General features: G+C 55.7%; 2 protein-coding genes across 5 annotated transcripts in view; one reads left to right on the forward strand and one right to left on the reverse strand.

Moving 5' to 3' along the window:
* The first annotated feature begins 4,253 nt into the window (after window positions 1-4,253).
* Window positions 4,254-4,756, forward strand: QRFP (pyroglutamylated RFamide peptide). The gene has a single exon (XM_059143118.1). It carries the CDS (start codon window positions 4,254-4,256, stop codon window positions 4,662-4,664), a length of 411 nt encoding a protein of 136 aa, XP_058999101.1. The 3' UTR covers window positions 4,665-4,756.
* A 190-nt stretch (window positions 4,757-4,946) lies between these two features.
* ABL1 (ABL proto-oncogene 1, non-receptor tyrosine kinase) overlaps window positions 4,947-26,122 on the reverse strand; it is a 137,208-nt gene continuing 116,032 nt past the window's right edge. For 2 of the 4 annotated variants that reach the window (XM_059143113.1, XM_059143114.1), the window contains exons 5-11: window positions 23,693-23,777; window positions 22,794-22,971; window positions 20,571-20,755; window positions 18,220-18,372; window positions 16,511-16,600; window positions 16,050-16,214; window positions 10,085-13,705 (exon numbers count right to left, since the gene is read on the reverse strand). In XM_059143113.1, the coding sequence (XP_058999096.1) occupies window positions 11,988-13,705; window positions 16,050-16,214; window positions 16,511-16,600; window positions 18,220-18,372; window positions 20,571-20,755; window positions 22,794-22,971; window positions 23,693-23,777 (2,574 nt within the window). In that variant the 3' untranslated portion in view covers window positions 10,085-11,987. Of the gene's footprint in view, window positions 5,081-6,028; window positions 6,373-10,084; window positions 13,706-16,049; window positions 16,215-16,510; window positions 16,601-18,219; window positions 18,373-20,570; window positions 20,756-22,793; window positions 22,972-23,692; window positions 23,778-26,122 lie in introns of those variants that run through there. The other 2 variants (XR_009346578.1, XM_059143115.1) reach the window with 2 other exon arrangements.

Consider the following 26,122-nt stretch of genomic DNA (forward strand, 5'->3'; position numbering starts at 1 on the left):
CTTAAAAACGATCTTTCGGGGGTGCCTGGGTGACTCAGTCGGTTGAGCGTCCGTCTCTTGGTTTCGGCTCAGGTCATGATCCAGGGTCCTGGGATCGAGCCCCCGAGCTGGGTGTGGTGTCCGCTTGAGATTCTCTCTCTGTCCCCCACCCCTTACGCACCTGCTCTAAATAAATAAATAACTCTTAAAACAAACAAACCAACCAACAATCTTTTGGGCCAGCTGTTCTGGGGACACCTGGCGAGGCCCAGGAGTTGGGAAGTTTGGCACCAAATCCAACATCAGACTTGACTCCAGGCACTGCTGCCTGAGGACAGGATGGCTCGGGGCTGAGGAATCTGTGGGCTATTCGCCCCCAACCTTACCCCCACGCCCAGCCCAGGCTCCAACACTCGGGACTTTCTGTGGCCTCCAGTTCTGAACGGGCCCTGGGGCAGTGGTAGTTCTCACAGCAGAACCTCGGAGCTCGGTGTGTCAAACCCCCAAGTGGAGCTTCTCTCCCGGGGGGGTCTGGGGTGGCCCTCAGGGCTCGACCCCACGCCTGCCCTTCCCACTCGCCACAGCTGTCCCCAAGAAATTTCACAGAGCACAGCTCAGGAACCAGAACCTCTCATTTGACACCCAAGGGTACTGAGGCACATCCCATCACCCAGAGTCACCCCAGACCTGCACTGGCTGGGAGATAAAGTGACCCCGCGCCCCCCGTCTCACACACACACACACACACACCAGCCCCTCAGAGGCACCCCCGCCCTGGGGATGGAGGCGGCTCTGCACCTACTCTGGTCGGCACAGGGGTGCCCCTTCCCCCCACACCTGCCTGGGGAGAGGGGACAGGTCCAAAGCTGAGCCATGTTCCTGCTGCAGATGGGCCTGGAGAGGGTTCAGGATGGGGGCTGGGCCTGCTCCTGCACAGCCAAGGGCTCTGACCCGCTGGGCCCCAGTCCTGCCCCTCCCCCTGCAGGGGGATAGCCTCTCGCCCTTCTCGGGTCTACAGGGGAGAAGTAGTGCCCATGAGACTATCTCCATTCGCGTGTGATGGTGGGGTGACTCTCCGCACCCCCAGCACTGCACAGGCTGAGGTGATAGTCCGCTGGGCGAGGGCCCCCCGGGACTAGGGGAACCCTCTGTGCTTCGTCCCCAGCCTCACCTGGCACCTGCACCCCTCACTGCCCTGCTCGCTCTCAGGAGAGGGGAAATCGAGGCCAAGCGAGTAGTAGAGTCTGGGGACCTGGCTGGGCTGGTCTCCCCACGGGTGCCCGTCCCAGGCACAGGCAGTGGGGTGGGGGGACAGGACGGGGAGAGGCTCCTGGGGCTGCAGGCTGCCGGACCAGCCACGGCGCTGGTACCCAGACAGATGCGTCCCCCTGCGATGGGCGCCTGCCTCCTACCTCCGCCGGGGCTGGGAGCGTACTCCGCAGGGCACTCGCCCCTACCGGGCACCTAGCCCTGGCTCAGCCATGCAGATCCTCGTACCGGGAGCAGACCCCGGGGTCGCTCCATGAGGCAGGCAGAGTAACCATGGGGTGAGCACCTGAGATCACTGCGGGCAGGCCGTGCAGGTGGCACCGCGTGACGCTCCCCACTGCGGCGTAAGTTGTCCTGGGGAGAAATGCCCGGGGCGTGATGGATGCTGGCGGCCTCCATCGTGGCTCCAGCTGTGGGAAGAGCCGGAGCCATGACCATGACCGTCCTCCCCCAACCTTTGCCAAATCCCACTCTGGGTGGACAGCTTCCTCTCCACCGCCCGTCCCCACGGCACAAAGCCCTCGCAACATTAGTTCCGAAAGCGAGGCGCGGTCACCCACCCAGCGGAGGGTCAGCGAGTTTTGAAAACATTTTGCAGGTGTGTCCTTCCTTTCCCAAATGGGTGTCAGGCACCCGGGCAGGCACTGGGGTTGCGGTGGGAAAGCCCAGCCTTCCATCCGAAGGAACACATCGACTGTGGTCCAGGGGGCGTGGGCTTGAGAGGGGATCGGCCGGGCCAGGGGCTCCGAACCCCTCCCATGTCCATGAGTGGGGCAGCAGGGTGAAGCCGCCGTCCTGCTGCCCCCCTCAGTCCCCGGCCAGGCTCCAGAGCTGGCGAAACACGGCGCCTGACACAACTTCCCGCAGAGCGGAGTGAGGGAGTGAGAGGCAGCTGCCGGCTTCCCAGGTGTCTGACTTCCCGAGCCCACGGGAATGGCTGTGCTGGCGGGGCAGGGCTGGGTGAGCCGTGGACACGGCCCCCACTTCTCCAAAGAGTGAGGCTGACTCGAGAAAGGCAGCGCTGCTAGGACTGGGGTGGTCGTGCCATGCACAACTCTTCCAAAGGACTTAAGGGTCTGTGCCCGCGATTTAATGACGCTACCCGCTCTCCTCCAAGTGAGGCGGCCTCTGGGTAAAGGGCAGCCCCCTCTGCTCCACTCATCAGACCACATCCTGTCTGTGTTGGGTCTTTTATCAACACAGTCCGCACCGCCCCGTCCTTCACCACCGGCGTCCCCAATGGAATCCCAGGGTCAGGAATGTGCAGCAATCAGAGGGCAGCGGCAATCCACCCAGGACCCTATATAAAGCCGGGAGAAGCCAGGAACCACACCGCCCAGCCAAGACACCTCCCAGAGGACCCTGCCCAGCAGCCTTCCCGGGGAGCAGGTGCGCAGCACGGTGAGTCCAGCCGCTCCATCCCCAGCAGGAACCCTCAAGGGTTCCGCCCTGGTCTTCCCTTGTGTGCCTCTCCTGCCATGTCCTGAATGCTGGGACCTGACGCGCCAACTTATGCTGGGGTCCAATTTTTGGTGGTGAGTGTCCCAAGCTTCCCCCATGTTCTTGAAGGGTCCATGAACCCCCAAAAGGGGACAGGAGCCACTTCCTCTACGCGTCAGTACACCTTTTCTCAAGCCCCAGAGGCCATCCGCAGGTGGAGTCGCCCACCAGGTGGAAAGCGCCCCGTTTCCCCCGGGGCCCTGATGGAGAGTCTTCCCCGCCTCGGGCCAGACGTGGCTCCAGCCCCGGGGGATGAGGTGATGGAAGTTAGGAGGCTGGATTTACGTAGGGAGGAGGGCGGCTTTTATGATTTTTTTAAAGCCTTCTGGCTGGGTTCACTTTGAAATGTCTTCAAGGGAGCCATTTCTGGAAAGAGCTCTGGGGATCCCAGGCTTCTTCTCCAGAACCAGCTCTTTCAGGCTCAGAGCTGCTCCTCAGAACAGCCGGCTCCGACTCACCATGGTCATTACCAAAAAGGCTTCCTTTCAGAGGGAATGAGCAGTTTTTGTCAAAGCCGGGGCATTTGGGGAAGCTCTATTTCTGTTCCGAATCCCCCCGGACTGCCATCTGTGGGGTAGCGGAGCGATTCTGAGTCACTTAGACCCGGGCATATACCCCAGCTGTCTCTTGTAACGCTCGCTGTGAGACGCTGGGCAAGTGCCCTCCGCAGAAGAGGGGAAGACCGCCCTGCACCAGGGCTGTGAGGACAGTGCGGGAGGGGGCCAGGAAGCTCTGCCCACGGGCCTGGCACACCAAGATGCTGTCTGGCCGTTAGAATCCCAAATCTCAGGCCTCCATTGCCCGCTGTGTGGCCCAGGCACCACCTCTTAGCCTTCCTGACAGTCTTCGTGCCTGAAGACCTGGGATGAACAGGGCCTAAAAACGAAGCTTATTGTAAAGAGGACTCGCAGCCGCACACACAGACGGAGCTCGTAGGGAACCTCGGCAGCCCCGCCACGTCCACATGCTCGTTCCCCGGTGGGTGTCTGAGTTAGGCCTGGACGCAACTCCTTTCCATGTTAGAGGGACACGAGCTTAGTGTCCCGGCAGCACAGTTTAGCCAGACCCATTTATGATCAAGTTGGAAACCAAGACTGAGGCTATGAATTTTCTGCCCTGTGGCTCTGAAACGATATGGCCCAAGAGTCAACAGTTAAAATAAAAGAGAACGAGCTCCAATCTGCATGGCATGGCACTCGGGGGCTGCCAGCGCACGGTGCGCGGCCATCCGCTGTCCCAGCAGCGAGGGTATTTGAATGCTAAGCTGCCAAGGCCCTCAGATGCAGGGACTGCAGGAGAGGAGAATCAGCCTAATTGGTGCAATCACTCCTGAGCCTGCTAATAAAGGCCTGACCCCCAGCATAGTGACACTTCCTCAAGCTGCTTGCTCTGCGGAGCCACCAGCCTTTGATGGCTGTCCAGGCCCCGGGAAACACTGTTGACAAGTTGTCACGTAAGGCCCACGCGTGCAGCCGGTAACTTCCTCTCTTCTTCCTCCGGCCCAGATGATAAGCCCACGCGCCCTGCCGTGCCTCCTCCTCCTGCCGCTGGGTGCCTGCCTTCCTCTCTTGGACAGAGAAGAGCCCGCTGCCACCGTGGGAGGTGTCAGAGGCGGAATGAGCTGGGCCGACCTGCCCGGGGGATACCGCATGCTCCCCCCACGGGGCTCCCCTGGCTGGCCGGGGGCCCCACAGCCACACGGCCTGCTGGTCATGGCCAAGGAGCTGCAGGTGTCGGGCCAACGGCGCCCTGGCTTCACGTTCCGGTTCGGGAGGCAGGATGATGGCAGCAAGGCTACTGGCTTCCTCCCCGCAGACGGCGAGAAGGCCAGCGGCCCTTTAGGGACCCTGGCCGAGGAGCTCAGCAGTTACAGCAGGAAAAAAGGCGGCTTCAGGTTCCGCTTCGGCCGGCGGTGAGGGGGCCGGGGCGTCCGTGGACCCTCCCGGCTACCACTCCCCCTCCTGTCTTCTCCTTGAGCCCGAAAGATCAGGATACTAAGAAGGCAAGGGGATGCCTGTCATGAGTTCTTAGCAGTAGGATCACTTAGTGGGCACCGAGGAAAAGACCGGATGGGATCCAAAAGGAGGTGGCCCAAAGCAAGCTGCACCCCTGGGAAGAAGGAAGCGTGGCCCTGGGGTAGCTGTCCCCGCCCCCTTCCCAGGGCCGTGAATGTGGACAGGCAGGGCCAGCGGTGTGGGCTCCAGGCTGAAGGCAGGGGGCTGCTGATGGCAGTGGGTAATCCAAGTTTTGACAGCCTCCACGGGGACGCCTGCCGCTGACATCCACAGTGCAACTCGGAGTGAACGCGTCCCACCGGGTAGAGAGGATGGTTCTGAAAGTTAAAGAAAAAAAAATCTTGTTCCCCATCCCGTTAACACAAGATCCCTCTGGCAAGAAATCCCCACTGCGGTGTCGAGATGTCATTCGGAACCGGCTGCCCGTTCCCTTCTGGTAACTGTCCTCGGTGGCGCCGTGTGTGCGGAGCCTGCAGTCTAGCGGGAGACGAGCAAGGAAGGGATTCATTTTGCTGGAGCAAGGTTGCCTTTCAAATGTTCGGAATATGAATGTGTTGTGTGTATCTTTTGAAATAAAAGTTGTAACTGCAAAACCACAATGGAAGGCCCACCTGGCTCTTGCCTACAGGTCCTCTGGGCCCCAGCAGTTCTGTTTTCCTGAGCTGCCACTGCCTCTGCTCCGGGGAGATGGAGCTCGTGCTGCCTGTATCCACACCTGTCCTGGCAGCCCCTTAATTGGCAGTTGGTAAAATACCCACGGTGAAGGGTAGAGGGAAACACGATACGGGGTGCATTTTCCTCCTGCACTCGATGGCTCCTTCCCTGGTTTTCTCAAAGCAACGAGCAAACAACTTCTGAAAACAACTCCCTCACCCCAGGGGAGGCCGGCGCTCAGCCTGGAGTGGCTGCAGGCCCGGGGCAAGGAAGAGCATCTCTTTGGGGCGCTGCTCTGCCGTGTCCCGCATCCCGCCCCGCGTCGGCTACGGCGGTCGGATGCTGCTCACTCCCAGGCTGGCTCCCACCGCTGAGATGAGAACCTGGATTGATGTTACTATAGCAACATCTCCCCTCCTTCCTTCAAGCTGCTGCTTGGCCCTGTTCACAATTGAATAATTTTCCATTGAGCTGTCACAATTAATTGGTGGATTTTTATTAGCCTTTTAGAACCACACTGGGTTGGGCCCAGCTTGGCACCTTGGAGCATTTCACAGTGTTTTCCATTCTATTAGTGACTTACCTTCCCCGGTAGCAGCTCTCAATCCCCGGCAGCCAGAAAGCCACTTTATTAAGGGGTGACAGATCGGAGCTACAAAAGAGCCAAGCTGACTGGGAGTGTGGAAATTGGGTGGTAGAACGGGCCGGGAAGACAGGAATCAGAACATCACCTCATGTTAAAGCGAGCTGCCTTCTCCCGGAGCTCCTCACTGCTTCTGCCCCACGCCTGGGCACACGGGCCCCACCGGGAGAGGGGCCAGACAGCGACACCGAGCCTGGGAGGCATGTCATCATACTCTTTGGCCTCCATCTCCGTCCAGGGAAGGGATGAGCCAGGATGCCTCCTGCTATTGTGACAGTCTGATGGGGACAGAACACATCCCAGGGTCTTCGTCTGTTGATAAAAGAGGCAGACACTCAGCCCTCAAGCCACAGAGGGCAAACCTCAAGAAAATGAGTCCCAGCGTGTCCACAAAGGGCAGCTCCAGCTGTGAAGAAAGTGGCCAAGTGAAGGAAGTGCGATCCTAGCTCAGGCTCTCACCCGGCTGTGCTCACCTCCACTTTGTTGGGAGGGGGGCCGGGCATTGGGGGTGGGGACCGCAAGCTGGATCACTCCGCCCTCTGCTCATTCATATAGAGAGAAGCCAGAGAACGGGCTCGTGGAAAGACCAGGCGAGACAGGACACACCAAAGGCCAAGGGCAGAGGGACGCTCTGCAGCCGGGTCCCCGGGTGAGCCTCACCTGCCCATTTCTCCTCTTAGAACAAAAGGAGCCGCCTCTGTGGTCACCGATTACAAGAACTTGGAGGTCACCGAGGCTGAGATGCTCCCGCACGTGTTTACACACACTTTGGGGACATACTGGCTGGTTTCTAATTTCGTAGGACGAGATTAACCTCAGAGAAATCAGAGATAAAGCAGGGGGTTGGGCCTTCAGGAGAGTGGCTATCCTGTCATTAGACTTTCATCATTCAGCAGCAATCAACGACTAAGTTATTCCTTCCAGTTGCTTGTACATTCGAGCTCAATAACCCTGAAAATCCAAACGATCGAACTGTTAAGGGCATTGCTCTGTTAAGTCCTTCCTGCTGTACCTGGCTACCTCGCCTCTTTAACCCTCGCTCGACCCCAGCGAGGCTTGCTTGAGGTTTGGGGGCCTGTCATGCCATCCCCGCACCCTCTTGGTGGGTAAGATCACCTTCTAGATTAGGGAAGGTGAGTCTCCTCGGAAAACCGTGACTTGGCCAGCACAGATTAAGCTCCCCTGGGCAGTCTGGGTTCACCCCACCTGGCGTGGCAATGCTGTCTCCCCCAGTCCAGGCGCCGGAGAGCTGTCTGCACCCTTTCACTGTTGACACAAGACACACACAAAAGCCTTCCTCTTGGGGTGCAGATCTAAAAGCTATTTAGCTATTAAACTGCCGGGGAATGTTTTTGCTTGAATTTTCCCATGTGTTTGAAATATTCCTAAAAACGTGTAAGAAAGAAAGAGGCTCATGGGGCAGCAAGTCACCTAGCAGCTGTCCTAGTAAACAAGCCACCAGCTCGTCCCTTGTCCTGGGGCTGGAGACACTGGATGACTGAGTCCACTCAAGACCCCAACCCAGAAAAAGATGCTGTCACCCTCCAGGCAGGGGGCTGGGGTCCCGCCCAAGAGGGTGGGACAGTCACAACGGTTGCTCAGTGTTGTCCCACCGGGTGCCTCTTGTGCCAAGAACATTTAAAAATCGACTCCTCAGGACACTCAATCTGGGATCTCTTGCAGCAAATCCTGACACCGGCGAAGCTGGGCTGTCTCTAAGTCTTGACTTCTTCTACTCCATGATAGAGGGAGGAGCCGGACTCTGGAGCAAGCTCTGCTGGTCATGCTGGGGCCATCTGCACTGCCGACAAGTTGGTCCGGCACAGCCGGCGTATGGTGGCATGTGTGACCTCGGGCAAGCTGCCTCACATCTCTGAGTCTCAGCTTCCTGGCATGTTAAATGAGGACAGGGACAGAACCTCCCTCATTAAAGAAACAGAGGGTTTCAGGTGGTCACACAAAGCACATCTGTAATGCACAGCTTCTGCATACGAGCTGTAATTTTAAGAAAACGCTCACTGAGGGGCGCCTGGATGGCTCCGTCGGTTAAGCATCTGCCTTCGGCTCAGGTCATGATCTTGGGGTCCCGGAGTTGAGTCCTGCGTCAGGCTCTGTGCTCAGCGGGGAGTCTGCTTCTCCTTTTGTTCCTCCCCCTCCTTGCTCAGGCTCTCGCTCGCTCTCTAACGAATACAAGCAAACACCTCTCATTGAAATCTGACACACTTGGAGAATGTGCTCCAGTTCTGAGTGTCCAGTTCAGTAAACTGTCCCCAAGTGATACACCCGTCAGTCAGTGTGACCGAGACTAGGAAACGGAGCACCATCTGCTCCCCCGAGCTCCCCTGCGCCCCAACCAGGCATGACCCTACGTCCTGACTTCCAACACCAAACCACAGACCAATGTGCTGCTTTAAATAGATGGAAGCTTCTGGCAGCACTACCAACTGTCTGGCTGCTCCTGCTCACGTTGCACTGGCGAGGCTTATGGACACCGGGCTGTGATGAGTTTGTCTGTCTCCACTGCTCGCCCTACCCCACCCTGCAGGCACCTGCCACGCGGCGCTCCTCTTGGCTGTTTGCGCTCCGCGCTCTGTTGGTGCTTGCTCGCTCCCATTCGGACATTTTGGCTTGTGTTTCATTCTGACAACAGTGACAGCAGCTGCTAGCCCAGATGGCAGGCCTGACCCCGCTCCCCGGCTCTGGACCTCGAGGGCAGGCCTCACAAGGCTCGGAAGGCCACGTATGCACCTCTGTGCTCTCTCCTGGGGCCGCAGCCAGGTGCGCCAAGTTCTCCAGGGCTTCTGTGGCCTACCCAAGTGGCGAACCGCTGTTCCAGAACAGCCAGACCCAAGAAAGTTTCGGAAGCATGAGCAGCACACGCAAAATTCCTAACTGAGAGAAGACGCGTATTTCCCATGGGCACAGCTGCCACGGTGACTGGCACATGCCACCACGCCCAAGCCATGACAACCCGTAACCTCACGGCTGGGTGTCAAGAAAATGGGGTAACACGCTCTGCCCAGGAGGTGCCGTGAAGTCTCCGGGACCGGCCTATGTCTGGCACGGAGGGAGCAGCCATCGGTGGTGGCTGTCATCGTAGTCACTCTGCGTCTTCTTTCCAACTCAAGAGTTGTCCCTTGAGGTGACGCCCCTGACCCGGTTAACAGGGAGAAGGCCTTGCAGCCCCTCGGCGCGCGTGCTCCGCGAGATCCCAGCACCCAGCCCGGGGCTGCGACCTCACCTCCCCTGCCTGACGGGCTGCGCCGCCGCGCTGAGCTCCCACTGAGCCGTGCTTCTCACCATGCTTTGCTGAGCAGATCTGGATCCTCTGACAAGTCTGCCGCCTAATAAGTATCATTATCACACAGCGCTACTTACTTCCCTGACTTCCACTTTCCAAGCTGTCAGCTGGTGCTAAATGGAGGCCCCGATGGGGAAAATGGCCTCACGGACCCCCCTGAGTCCCCTCGGTGGGGGGCTGGGAGAGGACACGGCCCGCCGGGTGGCATTTCCATCACCCTGAGGCCAGCATCCCCACCTCTCCTCCTGTACGCAGAGAAATAAGACCCGGGGTGCGTGGACCACAGCGAGCAAGGGGTGCTTCGGGGCCGGGGTGGGGGGTGGGGAGCGGGGAGCGCAGGAAAGCACGCCTGTGGAGGGACTAAGGCTTCCGGCCCAACGGAGTCCGGGATGCCGCCTCCCCACTTCAGTGATGCTGTGACAGCCTGACAGCGGGCACAGCCCTTGGACTCTTCCTATCCCACATCAGTCAGATGTGGCCCCCCCCGGTGGCAGAGCCCACTCCCAGGGCTGCCGGCAGAATTGGTGTCAAGAGCACAAGAAGGGCCTGAGACCAGGGCAAGGAGACTGCTCTCGGGAGGCGGAGGAAGATGCGAGATTCGTGCTGCGGCCCCGCCGCCCAGCCTCCGGTCCCCCTGCAGGGAAACAGGGACCCCGGCCCCCCCACCACACGCACACCACGGCTCAGAACAACAAGGAGAAAGTACAGACCAGAGCAATCTGCCCGAGTTCTAATGTTGTAAACATTTATTTAAAAAATACTACAGAAAGATGTGGATTCAAAAACCACAGAATCATATACAGAAACAAAATGTATGCGACAAAAAAAAAAAAAAAGACAACTAGAAGCATTTGAGAAGAGAGAATAGTGGAAAACTATTTACATGTCATTTATAAAAGAGTGTAATATCAACGTATAAATGTAAAATATAGTGGCAAATCATGTGAACAAAGAGGCCAGTACCTCATGGAAACACGCAGTTGAGGGAACCCAGGGGGTCCGTTCTGCTTTGTCCGAAAGGCCGCTGGTGGTGTTCGAGCACCTCCCCCAGTGTGTGCAACACGGGAGGCTGGGGGGGCGAAGAGGTGACGCGCTGTGAGGACAGCGGAAGTTGATCCAAACGAAACAGTCTCTACCAGGGAAATAAAATACAAGTCTAGGTGAGGAGCATAAAAATGGGGCCCGTGTGCGGTCACGGTGCGAGGAGGTGCGCACCCCTGGGGGTGCGAGGTGGTTCTTCCTCCTGGGCCTGCTGAGAGGCCCAGGCAGGTGCCTGCCCACTCTTCAGTAGCTGCTCCAGGTCAAGCTCAAGACGGCCCGGGCTTCTGCCCCACGAGCCTGGTCTGGGGCCGCCTGGGGAGAGTAGACAAAGGCCTGTTCTTCGAGACACATTCTGGGGCTTCATTTGTTTGCGGTCTTCATCCCTGATAACCCCAGCAGAAATGGGGGCTACGTGTTGCTCATGGCGATTCAATGGGACGTCTGCCCCTTCGTGCACGGCCAAAAGGGGCTTTTGGCTCCACAGTCTTTTCCTCCCAGGTGCTGGTGGCCGACGGCAGGTCCTGCTGTACCACAGGGGGCTGGGCTGAGGGTGGAGCCACAAAATCCTTCCAGAACTCCAGACAACTAAGGACTGGCTTGTTGCACAGGAAAAGAGCTCTGCATGCAGAGGAGTAGAAGGGAGCAGGACGACACTGGTCAGAAATCAAGACCCAGTGCTGCTTCTGGGCACCTGGAAACCTGAAAGGAAGGTGTCCTGGGCCCAAAGCAGGCCTCCCTAGGCCCAGCCCCAGGCCACCTGGGCACCAGCTGTTCACCCCGATGGCCATCCGTCCTGCCTCCCGTACGCTGGTACTCTGGACTGAGACCCTGCTACTAAGACTCCAGCTTTCCGTCCTGGGTGAGCAGTGCCTGTCACAAGACAGCAAGGCGCCGAGAATGGGTGGCAAGGACGGTCTCCCACACCATGGGCCCCTCAGCTTCCCCACCTGTCCCGGGACCCAAAGGCCGGTTGGTTAGCACCCTGTTTTACGCCCCCCTCCCAAATCAAGAGGTGACCTTCACACGAGGAAACGTGAGGGCCCCAGCGCCTGGCAGCAACGGAGGACAGAGTGACCAGCCAGCAGCACTTTCCAGGATGGAGTTCTGGAAACGCGTCTTCAGGGCAGGAGGCACAGTAAGAGGCATGCATAGGCTCCTTCCGAGTGGTAAGTGGAGGGGACAGTTCCTAGGCCTTGGTGACAAGATTCCTGTTCAGGGTACTCGTTCTTGGGGTAAATGGAGGAGAAGGCAGAGCCAGAGGAGAAAAAAAGAAATACTCATCTGCTTTCCCACCTGGCCCAAAGAGCTCAGTTTAAGTCCACAGAGCAGGAACTCCACAGATAGAACTCAGCACAGAGGAGGCTGAGGAGCCCGGGCGGGGGAGGGGGAAAGTGCAGGAGGACAGCTGGCGCAAAACATAGGTAGTAGGGCTGTGTTCCACTGTGACCTTTGGCTCCGTCCAGCACGGCACTCCTGGGCCAACGTCCCAACTCACGGGTCTCGTGTCAGCCACCATGGCAGGCGTGGGGAAGCCCTTAGGCACGGCCGGTGGGACAGCTCCGGCTGCCCTGACGCCTGGCTCCTGCTACCTCTGTACGATGTCACTGATCTCTTTCACGGAGCTGAGGAGTTTGCTGAAGTCCTGAGTGGCCGCCGGGCCGCTGCCTGCTGTCGCCGGGCAGATCTGAAGCTCCCGGAGATTATTCTCCAGTTTGTTGATGGCCTCGCGGAAGGCAAACTTGTTCCTCATTTGCTGGATGGAATCCACATAGCTCACGCAAAACGTGTAGAGGTTCTTGCCGGCTTCGAGCACGGCGCTATGGCTGGCCATCTGCTCAGAGTTCTTGGAGATGGCCAGGCACAGAGCCTCCGTGCCGTCCAGGACCACGCCCTTGGTGATGGTGCCACTGGCGATCCGCTCTGGAGGCTGGCGGGTTTTCCGAAGAGACACACGGGTTGATATGAGCGGGATGAAGGCAGTGGAGGCTGGCTGGTCTCCGGCCAGGGCAGAAGATGCTGATGGCGAGGCGGAGGGGGCGGGAGCTGGGCTGGTTGGGGTCCCTGCCGGCTTGCTGGACGACTGTGGCTTTGGCATGGACGGAAGCCCAGGCTTTTTGACGCCTTCTCCCAGTGGCCCGGGCTTGACAGTGTCACTGTTCACAGCATCCACAACCATGGCTGCGGCTTTGGCTTTCCCACCAGCGCCGGCCTCCCCCGCTGCTTCCTGGCTCTGGCTCTGAGAGGGCTTCCCGGCTTTCCCAGCGGAGGCCGGTGGCGGGGGCGGCGGGACGGGCTTGAGCTTGGACAGCTTCCCCTTGTCTCTCCCTGGGGACTCGGAAGAGGGCTTGTGCCTCCTCGCTCTGGGCTCCTCAGTGGGGGCTTTGCCGGCCCCCCCAGATGCTCCTGGCCCTGCTCGGCTGGTGGCAGGCACCGGCTCAGCTGCGACAATGGTCCCCAAGGCACCGGACTTCCCGACCTCGTCCTTGTGAGGAAGGCCAGAGGAAGAAGCCCCTGCGACCTGCCTGCGGAGGAGTTTTGGTGTCAAACTGGGCGGGCTGGAGCCCGGGCTGGCCTCCCCGGCGTCTCGGAAGACCTCATCCGCTGCGTCCTCGGTCTTCTTCACCAGCCTGGGTGGGGGAGTCACCGTGCCTCTGGTCACCTGGTCGGACCTGTTCTCACTTGCCCGCTTCCGAGGCAGAGCTGGCTTCTCGCTTTTGTGCCCTCCAAATGTGGACGAGTCGAACTGCCTCCCCGTGGACTGCAGATCGCGTGGCAGTGTGACAGACCTCCACTCTGTGTCCTTGGCCCCGTGGGGCACGCAGGAGGCAGAGCAGGACCTGAGGAAGCGCTTGCTGGCGCTGCTGCCGCTCTCCTCCTCGCTGGCTGCCAGGCGGCCGCTCGTCAGTGTACTGGACTTTTTCCACAGGTGGGGAGACCGGAAGCCTGCACCTCCTGACTCCCGGAAGGCTCCGTTGGGGACGCCAGCCCTGCTGCTGGGTTTTGGGGACTTGGCTGGCTCGGCGGCGTCCGAGGGTGTGAGGACTGGCGCCCCATTGCTGGTTTCTCGGCCCTCTTCCTCGCTGGTCGCCTTGCGCTCGGGCTGGCCGTCCATCTCCCGGAAGGAGCTGCTGCGTTTCGGGGGGGTTGGGGCTGTTTTCTTCTTCTTCTTGATCAAGGCACTGAACAAGTTGGTCTTTTTGTCTTTGGGGAGAAGGCGCTCATCTTCATTGAGGCCGCCATCCTGGGGACCTCGTTCTTTTCGAGGGAGCAGTGGAGACACAGGAGGCTCGTGGTCCAGAGGCTCTGAAACACAGCGGGGAGAGTTTGAATGCCTCCAGACCAGAGGCTTCTTTGTTGAGGGGAACCTGGTGCTGGACCCTGTTCTCTACAGAGCAGCCGCCAAGGATCTGGGCTCTGGTAGGCCTGCACGTGAGCGCCGGCTCTGCCATTCCCCAGCCTTGGCCCGGGCTAGGGACACGTCTGCGTGTACCCTCAGCTCTCTCACATATGAAATGGAGAACAGAACGCACCCGCAGTGTTGCGGAGCGAACGTAACTCAGTGAGCGTAAAGCGTCCATCCCAGCTACTGGCATGTAGCCTCTCACTGACTGCTGTCACCACTGTTAATGTCTTCAGGAAAAGTGTCTCTTTTCCCTAAGGACAGCAGCACAGAAAGCTGGGCCCCTCATCCCTGCCCTGGGGCTTCCTTGACAGCACAGAGTCCCCCAGTACCATTCCCTAGCACATAAAAACCGTGACAGGGCTGAGCAAAGGGTCAAGCCCCGGGCCTCTCGGGCCTGCCATTTGAGGTCCTAGGAGGTGAGGTCCGAAGGGAAGGGGCCATGCACCACGGTGACAATGGGCTACTATGCTTGGCGAACAAGAAGGAGTGACCTTTACACATTTTAAAATGGGCATTCTTTATACGTGAATAACAGCTCCCAAGAAATCTTTCTGGTGTTGCCAAGCTCCCGGCTGGTGAATGACAGACTTCTCCCTCTGAGGGCAGCTGGGAGGAGCAGCTTTGTGTCAGTGCCCAGAGCAGCACAGAGGACGTCTACAACTGGAGCAGAGGTACAAGGGGGCGCCTGTCAGAACACCAGGGGGCACGCAGGACACCTGACTCAGAGGACGCTGCGGACCTCCAAAACTTTAATCCAGCGGAAGAAGTTGAAGAACGTGAAATCCTAATGAATTATGCACCGCTCTAGTTCAATGCTGAACAGCTAATTGACACTCTCGGCTCACCACGAGATTACATATCAAAACACCCCTCAGATGAATACTGATGGGCATAAATGAACATGATTGCTTATCACTGGGCTTTTAATAAGCCTGAAGTTCCCACAGCGGCCTCTCCCCATCCCCACTGCTCAGCTACCTGAAATCCTGACAACTAACAGAAGGACACAGGCCCGAGCTTCTGGAGAGTCTATAGGCCACAGACTTCAAAAGTGGGTGAGCAAGACAATCGGGGGTGTGGAAAGAAAACTCTGTAATTTGGATTTTTTTTTTTTTTTTTTTTTTTTAAGAAGACCCTCAGGTGATTCATGTGCACATTTAAGTTTGAGAAGCACAGATCCAGGTGATGGCACTATTGCTGATGCACGTTCCACACTCTTAGTAAGGATGTCAATGACAACAGTTGTGAGATCATTTTTTTTTTTTTTTTTTAAAGATTTTATTTATTTACCAGAGAGAGAGGGCGAGAGAGCAAGCACAGGCAGACAGAATGGCAGGCAGAGGCAGAGGGAGAAGCAGGCTCCCTGTACCTTCTAAGTGTACATTTCTGCTGTATTTTATAAAACACATGTCTGGGCATAGTACGCATATACACCTAGACTCATGTGTGACTTTTTTTTTTTTTTTTTTTTTTTTTAACTAATATGGGTACACGAGAAGAAGTATTTGGGAATTGTGCTATGCCTAAATATCTCGTTGTTCTGGCTTTGTCCTGCATCTCCCCACTCACTCATCAGTGGACCATGAGAGCTTCCCCCAGGAGCCTCCACAAACCCGGCTTCCAGGGTTCTGCTGGGAGAGCAGCAGCTGCTGCACCAGAGCAGCCAAACTCAAAGGACAGCAGGGCGCGGGGGGCTGCGGGAGCACTGGTTGGTGCCGGCGGGGGTTACTCCTCCCGACACCCGGAGACTCCTGGGCACCGCTGCCACCTCCCGCAAGCAGCTAGGGAACGGGGGCCGCCAGTCTTTTCTCAGAGACCATGTGTGGACACTGGCGCTGCGCTGCGGGTGTCCCCTGGCTCCGTCAGTTCTAGGGAGCTTTCATTCCGCACTTCGCAACGAGCTGCTCTTCGTTTGGTTCAATATTTATTATTGTTCCGGCGCCCGCAAAAGCAACCACCAATGCCGTGAATAATACATGAAAAGGCGGGTTTGTTCTCAGTCGGCTTCATAAGCACCTGTGCCCACCTGACCAGAGTAACTACTGAAGCCGACGGTTCCTAAGGACTCCCAGAAGGAGGGGAACGACGCTGTGTGGAGGGGAGAGCCTTCCACTTTTCAAAGCTGGATCACTAACGAGGAATTTGCCTGCCCTCTGTGCAGGCTCTCTTACTGCTTCCCATCTGCCTGTACTGGCCCTGAGGGGGTGGACGCCCCTGGGTGTCTGCTGGGGGCAGGGGACGTACCGGTCTCTCCCGGGCCCTTGGAGTGGGGCGTCTCAGGCACCTCAGTGGGGTCTTTGTGTTCCGCAGCTCTCCTGGAGGTTCTGGTCTTGGTGGGCAGCTCCGGGGCCTGCAGCAAAGTACTCGCAACCCCTCGCACACCTTTCTTCCCCAGTTCCTTTTCCACTTCTATGAACAAAACCCAAACCAAAAATCAGCAGCCATCAGTAATGGTGTCAGTTTGGTATGCTGGTGTTTTCCGTCTTTTTCTCCCCCTCGAGTAAGAGAGCTCATTCATGCACAGTTACAGAAGAGATACAGATACTGAGAAAATCACCCTTGGTACTTCTCAGAGTCCGGCATGGCTGCAAGACAGCTCCACGCCCAACACCTCTGCCCAGCTCTCTGGTCTCAGAGAACTCGCTGTCCCCTTCCATTCCAACCTCTCACCCCACTGCAGGCACCCCCAGGAATGGGCATTTTACCATCTGATATGCTGGATTCCTGGAACATCGTCTCAAAGGCTTGGTGGATTTCAGCAAAGGAAGGCCGGTCGGAGGGATTCCACTGCCAACCTGGACACACGAAAAACAGTCAGACCATGCATGAGGCCCTGCTAATAAGCGGGGGTCTAGCAGTTCTTAAGGAAAGTCTGGTAATGAAAGAAGCACCCCAGGGATGCCCGGGTGGCTCAGATACGGCTCTGCCTTTGGCTCAGGTCATGATCTCAGGGTCCCGGGATTGAGCCCCACGGCAGGCTCTCTGCTCAGCAGGGAGTCTGCTTCTCCTTCTCCCTCTGCCCCTCCCACTCGTGCTCTCTCAAATCTTAAAAAAAAAACCCAAAAAACACAAAAAACACAAAAAAAACCCCAATCCTGCTAACCATGTTTTGCTGTGACAAGTTAAAGTGACAAATGTCACTGTGTCCTATTACAGACATTAAGAATTCAAAAAGACTTTAGATATTGGCAGGAATATGGATTGTAAAGCCCCAGAGAGATGTGACAGCAAGAACTACATTTATAAGTCTTTTCCCCAGCCCCACTCTAACAAGTGCAGAGAATCACTAAGTCAAGCGGCTTGCTTTCTAGTTCACCCTTACTTCTGGGTTATCAAAGTCTGAACTCCTTATCAGTAAAGAAATGTTAATTAAGACAAGATTGACACAAGGATTTTTTTTTTTTTTTTAAAAGTAGGCTCCATGCCCAGTGTGGAACCCAATGTGAGACTTAAACTCAGGACCCTGACATCACGACCTGAGCTGAGATCAAGAGTTGGATGCTTAACCACCTGAGCCACTCAGGTGCCCCAAGATTAATGTGAGGATTAGGGACTGATAAAGCCCCATGTTGGTGAGAACAGTTACTCTCCTACACTTCTGGTGGGAGAAGTGGTACCTTTTTTTGGGGGGGTACCTTCCATGGAAAACAATTTGGTAAAACCTATCAAAATTTAAAATGCAAATAGCCCTCTGAACCAATGGTTTAACTTTGGTTTTATTTGCTTTATTTTAGAAATACCAGCATAATGCACAGAGGTATACATATAAGGGGGTTCATCCTTGCTTTCCTAGTAATGGCAAAAGCCAAACAAATATGTGAAACAACCAAATGTCTACCAAAATGGTTTTAGATGAATGAATAAGTCATTTAATGGGAAGCTAAACAACTATATAAAAATAAGGGGGTGGGGAGAGGGAGAGATACCTTTGAAATGCGGACCAAAAGATAATGCCTGTCATACAGCTACGTGCAAAAAAAAGTTGAGGGAATGATCTTATATAAATATATACATAATAAAACCAACTAGCTAGACGTCAGCGGAGCATGTGCCTACTACAGCAGGATATTCGAAGGCAGGGCCCAGGAATTTGTATTTATTAATAAGAAATCCAAGCTTGGAATCCATCAATCCCATTTTTGCATTAAAAAGAAACCAAAACCCCCCTCCCACGTAATCGCTACGTGTAAACAGTGGGTACAGAAGCGCGGAGGACAGTCTGGGTGAGTGTGGACCTAACCGCCACACTGGCTGCTTCTGGAGAAAGTGGATCGAGAGAGGCAGGGAAGGAAGGGGAGCACTCGCACGGGGCGCACACACTCTCGCGCGGCCCCTCGCACGGAGCCCGCACGGAGCCCACACGGAGCCCACACGGCCCCCACACGGCCCTCTGGCACCACTGGGCAAGGCTCACACGCTCGCATGAGTCCGTGGACCTTCTCCGGGCAGCCTTCCGGACGCTCCATGCGGTAGTCCTTCTCCAGCAGCTCATACACCTGGGACAGGTCAATTCCTGGGTAAGGTGACATGCCATAGGTGGCAATTTCCCAAAGTAATACTCCAAAAGCTACGAGAAAAAAGAAAGACAGAGCTTGTTGAAGGTGTATGAAATGGAACTCTCCTGCACTTAAAACTGGCTAAACCTAGGTAGCGCACATGAGAATTCCGCCCTCAGAAGCAGCCCAGGGACATCCTGCTAGGCTCTTAATGACCAACAGCCCTGAACAGAAGGAGACGTTCAGTTAACACCCTCCCCACTCCACAACGAGCTCAATGGGGGGAAGAAACTGGGTTGATCAGCCCTGCCAGTGTCTCTGATGTAATGAGACCACCGTGCTGGGATTTACGGTGGAGGACCCCGACGGCTGGAAGTCAAGAGGCTATTTCTACTCCTAGCTCTGAGATCGGCTAGCTAAGTGTCTAAAACAAGCCTCCTCTCCTCTCTCGTGTACAGTATCCTCTCCAAGGCCCCTTCTAACTCCAAACAGTTCATAAAAATCATGTAAAACTGGGACACCTGGGGGGCTTAAGTGGTTAAACATAGGACTCTTGACTTCAGTTCAGATTAGGATCGCAGGGTCATGAGATCGAGCCCTGTGTGGGCCTTCATGCTCAGTATGGAGTCTGCGTGGGATTCTCTCCCTCTTGCCTCTTCCCCCACTGGTGCACAGGACTCCTTGGAGAAATGGGTGATTCAGGTCCAGGACATGGAACGGACCGGGAATATCTTTATGGCCCCAGACGGACACTGTTAACGACTACAAGGGTTTTGTCAAAAGGACCAGGAGCAATCTGCAGTTCCCACTGGCCATATAAGAGACAAAGTATCAAGAAGAAAAAGAACTGCAGTGGGTTAAAACATAGTCAACCATGTCACATCTATATTTTATATACACCTATATCATAATAGTGTCACAAAAGAAAAAACCCCCAAATCTACTTGGTCATCACTGGAAGGCATTAAAACACCAACTCGTCTGTGTGAACACGGGTGAACAACAGCAAGGAAGCGAACGATGCTGCTTTTTCTAAACGAACTGTACCCCCGAGTAACCAAACAGCAGAGGAGGGTTTCTTCTTACAGAAGCGCCGAGCTAACGGGTGAATGAGGAGTGGCAGAATTAGAGCAGCACCACTCCGCAACCCCTAACAGATCAGCAGATCTAGGCACTGGGTATCAGGAGCTGTAAAATCACACGGGAGGGATAATGGAGCCTAGCACTGGCTTGATTAAACAGCACACGATGGCGCATGACGCTGTCCTGCTGAAAAGAAGTCAGACCCGAGGATGACCCGGTGGACCAGCCACAGCTGCGCACATACCAGGAGTACGGAAGACAGAGGAACACACTGAATTACAGCGCGGGATGCGGTGTGGGAGACGTGGAAGGACCCAGGAGGGGGTTTCTTTAACAAACAGACAGCAAAGGCCGTGGAAAGACGGGGTGGGAGCTTAGACCGGACAGCACAGAGGGCGCACCGACCGCCTGCCTGGTGTGAACAGTGCTCAGATCTCAGCTCAAGCAGCTGGGAGAAGTAGGACTTTTACGGCTCAGCTGGAAATGCAAACGCTGACTGCATCGTGATACTCAGGAATTACTGTCAATATGGGGAGGAGGGGCACTGTGGCTACAAGAATAAAGAGCCATCTTTGAGAGACTCCTACTGAAATATTTATGAACAAAATCATACGCTATCTGGGATCTGCTTCAAAACCGTTGGGGCGGGGGCGGGGTCAAGGCTGCAGGAGAACCACGACTGACGGCCAGGAAGGGGGGTGATGTGTGCACGGGGCCCACGGTGCAACTCCGCCTTCTTCAGTGGATGCTTACGACGTGCCACAATAGGAAGTTCTTGAACAAAACATCTAAGTACTGGCAGGTGAAGCTTCCAAGGGCAATAATCTATTTAAAGCCCAAACCAAACGACACGGCCTTCCCTGCTCAGAGGACCCTGTGTGCCTGCAGGGCTGGCTAACTGCCCCTGCAAACCCAAGGAGCACGCTTCGGATGAAGGCGGTGAGTTAGTGGGGGAGAAAAAAAGTTAAGCTGAATTATTTTAGAAGAAAACACTGGCTTTTACTTCACCTTGGAGAGAAAACAGGAGTAAAGACTATCAAGTGAGAAAAAAATAAAAAATTCAGGAATAAAGGAAAAGAAGTGAAGGAGCAAGAAAGAGGCAGAGAAAAGGCAAGAGGAGTGAGGACAAGAGGAGACGGAGCCGCCCCGGCAGGGAGGGTTGACCGCGAGCAGCAGCAGCCCTTACCCCAGACGTCGGACTTGATGGAGAACTTGTTGTAGGCCAGGCTTTCTGGCGCTGTCCACTTGATCGGGAACTTGGCCCCGGCATGGGCGGTATAGGTATCCCCGGTCATTAACCTGCTCAGGCCGAAGTCAGCCACCTTCACCAAGTGGTTCTCCCCTACCAGGCAGTTTCGGGCAGCAAGATCTCTGGGGAAAGAAAGCGTTTATCCGGGAGTGTGGCCAGCTTTCCCGGCCTCACCAACCCATCACCAGTGATCAAAGGCACGCTCCTGACGGCAGGGTCCAGTCCCCTGGGGAACACGTGTGAGCACCCCACCGGGAGCACGGCTCATCCCTCACATCCGCCTGAGCTCCCACCAAGGTAAGAGGTGCAAGTTCATTACCCTGGGCCACCGTTACCCTCATCCTTAAATGAAGCTGATCATGGCAGCGCCTACTTCTTAGGGCTGTGGTGAGTGGTTGTGAGTTAATATGTAAAGTGCTTCCACTCATGCCTGCACATCTGTGGTCACCAAGGGTCTGCTCGGTTAGGAGAGCTCTATGCCAGGCACGGGGAACAAAGGCATCAGCCAATCCTCAACTTCCATCAGATGGAATCTACACTGGGCCCATCCAGACTTGATAAAGGACAAAATAAAATAAAGCCCACAATTTGTGGAGCCCTAAGAAATAATAACATTGAGGACATGGGGAAATGGAGAGGAGAAGGGAGTTGAGGGAAACTGGAAGGGGAGATGAACCATGAGAGACTATGGACTCTGAAAAACAATCTGAGGGTTTTGAAGGGGAGGGGTAAGCCTGGTGGTGGGTATTAGGGAGGGCACGTATTGCATGGAGCACTGGGTGTGGTGCATAAACAATGAATTCTCATACACTGAAAAGAAATTTAAAAAATTAAAAATTAAAAAAAAAAATAAAGCCCACAGCATTTCCTCCCAAATTGTGTTTCACACTCTCCTATTTCCTCCTGATGCTTATCCGGACGTATCCTACAAATTCTCTCCTGTATAATCAGCTTCTTCTCGCCTCCTGATTGTCCCAGGGAGGTGGGAGTCTGATATCTGGTCCGTGGATGCTAACCATGAAATCACAAGGCAAAACGGCACGAAGGAATGAGAAGAGGCAGCACCTTCAGGCGATGTCTGCCTAAGATAGCCCGATCACCAGCAATCAGAGGGAAATTAAATGCAGAAGACTTGTGCCTAATAGGATTTTGGTAAAGCATTTTAAGTTCATGAAATGAAAAAGGAGCGGATCTAGCCATGCAAAGCAAACCAGAAGTCAAGAAATCTCAATTTGCAGCCTCAGAGGGTTCACCTTCTTGAGTGACAGGAGCACATGAATCAGGCTCTTGCGCAGCCCCGGAACGCTGTCTTACAAGAAGCGGCCGGCCTTTCACACGTGCTGCTCTTATTCCCCACTACGGAATCTCATGTACGGGCTCCACAGTTGAGGTAATTGGGTAGGAAAGTTCACAGCGGTGGCGTGGAGAACATCGTGTATAAAAGTCACCAGCAAAGCCTGTCAGGCCCTGTCCTGCTCAGGCCGTCATTCTGCTAGGAAGCCATCTCCACCAGCAAGGAATGCGAACACCAAGGTAATTGTGGCACGCTTGAAGGTCAAAACACTCCAGGATTCAAAACAGCAAAGCCGCTTAATTTAGAACTACACATACACAGTTCTGACAATCATGGAAACATCCCCGAGCCAGAGGACAGCAAGTTAAGTGGAGAATGAAATGATAATAAAGAGAAAGGAGAGAAACCGCGAAACACAAAGAGCCCGAGCGCCGGCTGTGACCGCGAGCCCGTGTGGGAGCCACGCCGGCCCCCCCGCCAGCCCCGGGGGAGGAGGGCATCCCTGACGAGCGCCCACCGCGCTCCGCTTCCCAGGGCCTGATTATCAGGAAGGATGCCTTTGATGAACTTCATTTAGCATTCCACGTCGTCCAAAACGGTGCTGCGGGAAATAGTTCTTAATGCGGGGATCCACTGCTCAGCGGGCCCAGGGTCCAGGCCTGCTGAGTTGGGTCCTGGATGCATGCGTGAAGCTGGCGAGGCCAGGAACCCAGCGCCTGCCTGTGGTCCACGGCCCACTGTGTTGCCTGCACTAAGGTGAAAGGCTGAGCCCAAAGACCTCGTAAGCTGGCGCTCTCTGTAAAAGGTGGCCGGCCCCATGGCCACTCTGTGGCTCTGCGGGGAGGGCTGCCCCACCAGGCGCCTACCTGTGGATAAAGTTCTTCTTCTCCAGGTACTCCATGGCTGACGAGATCTGGGTGGCCATGTAGAGCAGCACCACGGCGTTCACCTCCTGCCGGTTACACTCCCTCAGGTAATCCAGCAGGTTCCCGTAGGTCATGAACTCAGTGATTATGTAGAATGGGGGCTCCCGGGTGCAGACCCCTGCCAACAAGAGAAACGTCGAGGGCTTTGGTGTGCTGCTCCGTGGCCGAGTGCACCAACCCCGGAAAGGACCACGCAACAGAAAAGGACTCCTGAAATGGATTCTGTCTCTGCCCCTAAATCTGGGACCCAACCTCTGCCACAGTTGCAAGTACTCGTGGCTTGTGCTCACGTTCCTATGGGAGGGACGCGGCCGCGCTCTTCTCTTCCTCTGGGGCCCCTGACCTCCAACAGAAGAGGCTGCCAATAAGCTCAGAGGCAAAGGTCGGGCACACGCCAAACAGCCTACAGCACTGTCAGTTCACCCCCACCACGGGCATGTCTGCTTACAGAGTAACTGCAGTGAAATGACTGGAAATTCTGGTCTCTGAAGCCATTGGAGATTTGCATACATCTGCTTTTAGGTATCGAATTAAAGTAGTAACGTTGCCCCCTTAAGAAAAAAAAACAGGAGGCACCTGCATGGCTCAGGTCACGATCTCAGGGTCCTGAGATCGAGCCCCTCACTGGGCCCCATGCTGGGTGTGGAGCCCTCCCTCTCCCCTGCCACGCCGTCCCACATCGGCCTCCTTTTTGCCACGGGCTGCGTGCTGGCAGAGGACAGACGCCCGCAGCAGAAATCCTCGTGCTGCAGGCCGCTCACCTCCTTCGCAGCACCTGCAGCACCCGGGGGGGGGGAGTTCAGCGAAGAGGCCCTCTCGCCAGAGCCCCGCGCACTCACCGAGCAACTGCACCAGATTGGGGTGCTTGATCTCTTTCATCACTGCAGCTTCTTTCAAGAACTCCTCCACCTCCATGGTGTCCTCCTGTGGGAAAAAAGGGGGGGGAGCTGTCTCAGCAAGGACAGTGTTTAAGCGGGAAGCTACAGCTTGAATGGTCAGTACAATCCGGAGCTTCGGCTGCCACCGCGCCAACGGCCACCGGGTGCGCAGGCGGCTCTCTCTTCGGTGCTGACCTTGTGACTTCTTGCCCAGGCCAATAAACAGATGCTGGCCACTGGCTTCTAGGGGCTGCAATGGAGAGGCTGGTTCTACTTCCCTAACGAATAACTGGTTTCCAAGCAGTCCTAAAACACTTCACATTAACAAAAAAACCCCGATGACACAAAAAGATACTGTCCAACCAAAGAAGACCCGCACGTCAAAACATGACAGAAGACATTGCACGGCACAGGATTCTGAGCACGTGGCGGCCCGGGCGCCTTGATGAAGCCATCGCCACCACCCACGAGGCAGATTTCCTCAGGTTCTGAAATAAACCTCCACAGCCCCCGATGATGGCTTCATGAGATCAGGTTCTAGCAAGTTCACCGGATCGAAATGCCATGCGGAGACAGAGGTATCCGCAAATGCCCAGATCATACCAGAGGCCCTGTCTGCACTTCCTCAGGTGCTCTGGGTCGGGCTCAACTCTGGAGGGCTGCGTGCCCTGCCCCGCACACACCCTGCCCCGCACACGGCGTTGGCCCTACCACGCAGGAGCCTTCTGCGGCCTGCGTCAGGTGAACCTCTTCTGACTTAAAGAACCGATGCCCTCTGGCCACCACAGCGACAAGCAGGTGGGGGCAAATGATCTGGTGTGTCTGTCGCAAGAGGCCAGCTACAAAGTCTAGCAGGAGAAGCAGGGTGCCTCCCTCTAAGTTTCAACATGGAGTCTACGTCTGTCTGGAGAGGAAGGCTCCATGGTGGATGGGAAGTGATCTGGAAAACTAGACTCGCCTGAGAGGAACCCCCTTTTTTAAAAGAGATTTATTTGAGAGTAAGTGAGCGAGAACGCATGTACACACACACGCACACGCACACACACAAACACACGTACACAGGGAGGGGCAGATGGAGAGAGAAACCTTAGCAGACTCTCTGCTGAGTGCAGAGCCCACGTGGGGCTCGATCCTATGACCCTGGGAACATGACCCGAGCTAGAAAAAAGCCGGCAACTTAACCAACTGAGCCACCCAGGTGCCCCTTTATCCACCGTACTTTCAATGTGGCACCTTACACATTGTACCTGTGCCTTGGGAGACAATGAGCTCACGCCCTCACCGCAGCATCACCGAGGCTGCGCCATTCCTGCCGCCCCCGCACGTGCAAAGACTTGCAGAGCACAGGCCATCCTCTGCCTAGCGTGTCCTGGCTGCGGTCACTCATGGTTAAAGCCCAGGCATGACCACTGAGGACACAGGTCAGCCCATTACCACTCAGCTTAGGGTTTCAGGAGGGTGAGACTCAGAAACAATTTATCGCTCCTTAACAACGGTCAGCTACTCTAATGTCAATAAACCACTGCTGTAGTCTCCGCGTCAAGCTCTACGGGGGACAAGAACTCGTCCCTGCCACGGCCCCATTGGCTGTTCAATTCTTCCGAGTCCTCTCTGCTCCTTAACATGCTCTGCAGGCTGTGCCGTTGGTGCGTGGAAGGCTCTGATCCGCCGGGTGACACGCTAATGCCGAGGCTGGAGAGCACATGCCTGCTGGAGTCGGAGAGCCGATGCTGCTCACGTAAGGACCAGGGGCTTTAAGAACCTTGCCTGGCCAGCAACACCTTCAAAACACAGCTGTCAAATAAAGCTTTCTAGACAAGTGGAGTTTTCCTTTTAAAGTGCCACATAATAAACCACCCACAGTGAAATCATTTCACACGTGCCCTTATAGCTACGGACTCTTTTCTGAAAGAACCATGTCTGGTCTGGATCTTGAGAGGCGTGGACATGCAGAAGGAACAAGAGGGCTTTCAAAGGCACCGCGTCCTCTTTTTGTCTGTCTTGCTCTCCCCTCATTCATACACACGCACGTACATGTGTGGTATAAATAATTCCTTGTTTTTTTCTTACAGGACAATTGGCATGAACGTGTCTCCCCCTGCTGGAATCAGGCCTGGTTCAATTTATATAACAGATACTACCAGCAGCCTCAGACTTCTGTAGCTGTATTAAACTGGAAACAACACCGCCCCCCACCCCGTGCTATCCTGTTCTATTCCTTGACTTTAATTTAAAAATCTTCCATCTTTTTTTTGGAAAGGTCTTCCATTTACAGAGTAAAATAAAATGAACTCTGATCAATGAGGGCAAAGCAACAGCGAGTAAAGACTGAGTTCCGGCCTTGTCTATTGGGAGGGCGATGGGCCAGCCGAGCTCTCCTCACGAGGACTG

The sequence above is a fragment of the Mustela lutreola genome, chromosome 12, assembly GCF_030435805.1.
Source record: "Mustela lutreola isolate mMusLut2 chromosome 12, mMusLut2.pri, whole genome shotgun sequence".
NCBI lineage: Eukaryota > Metazoa > Chordata > Mammalia > Carnivora > Mustelidae > Mustela > Mustela lutreola.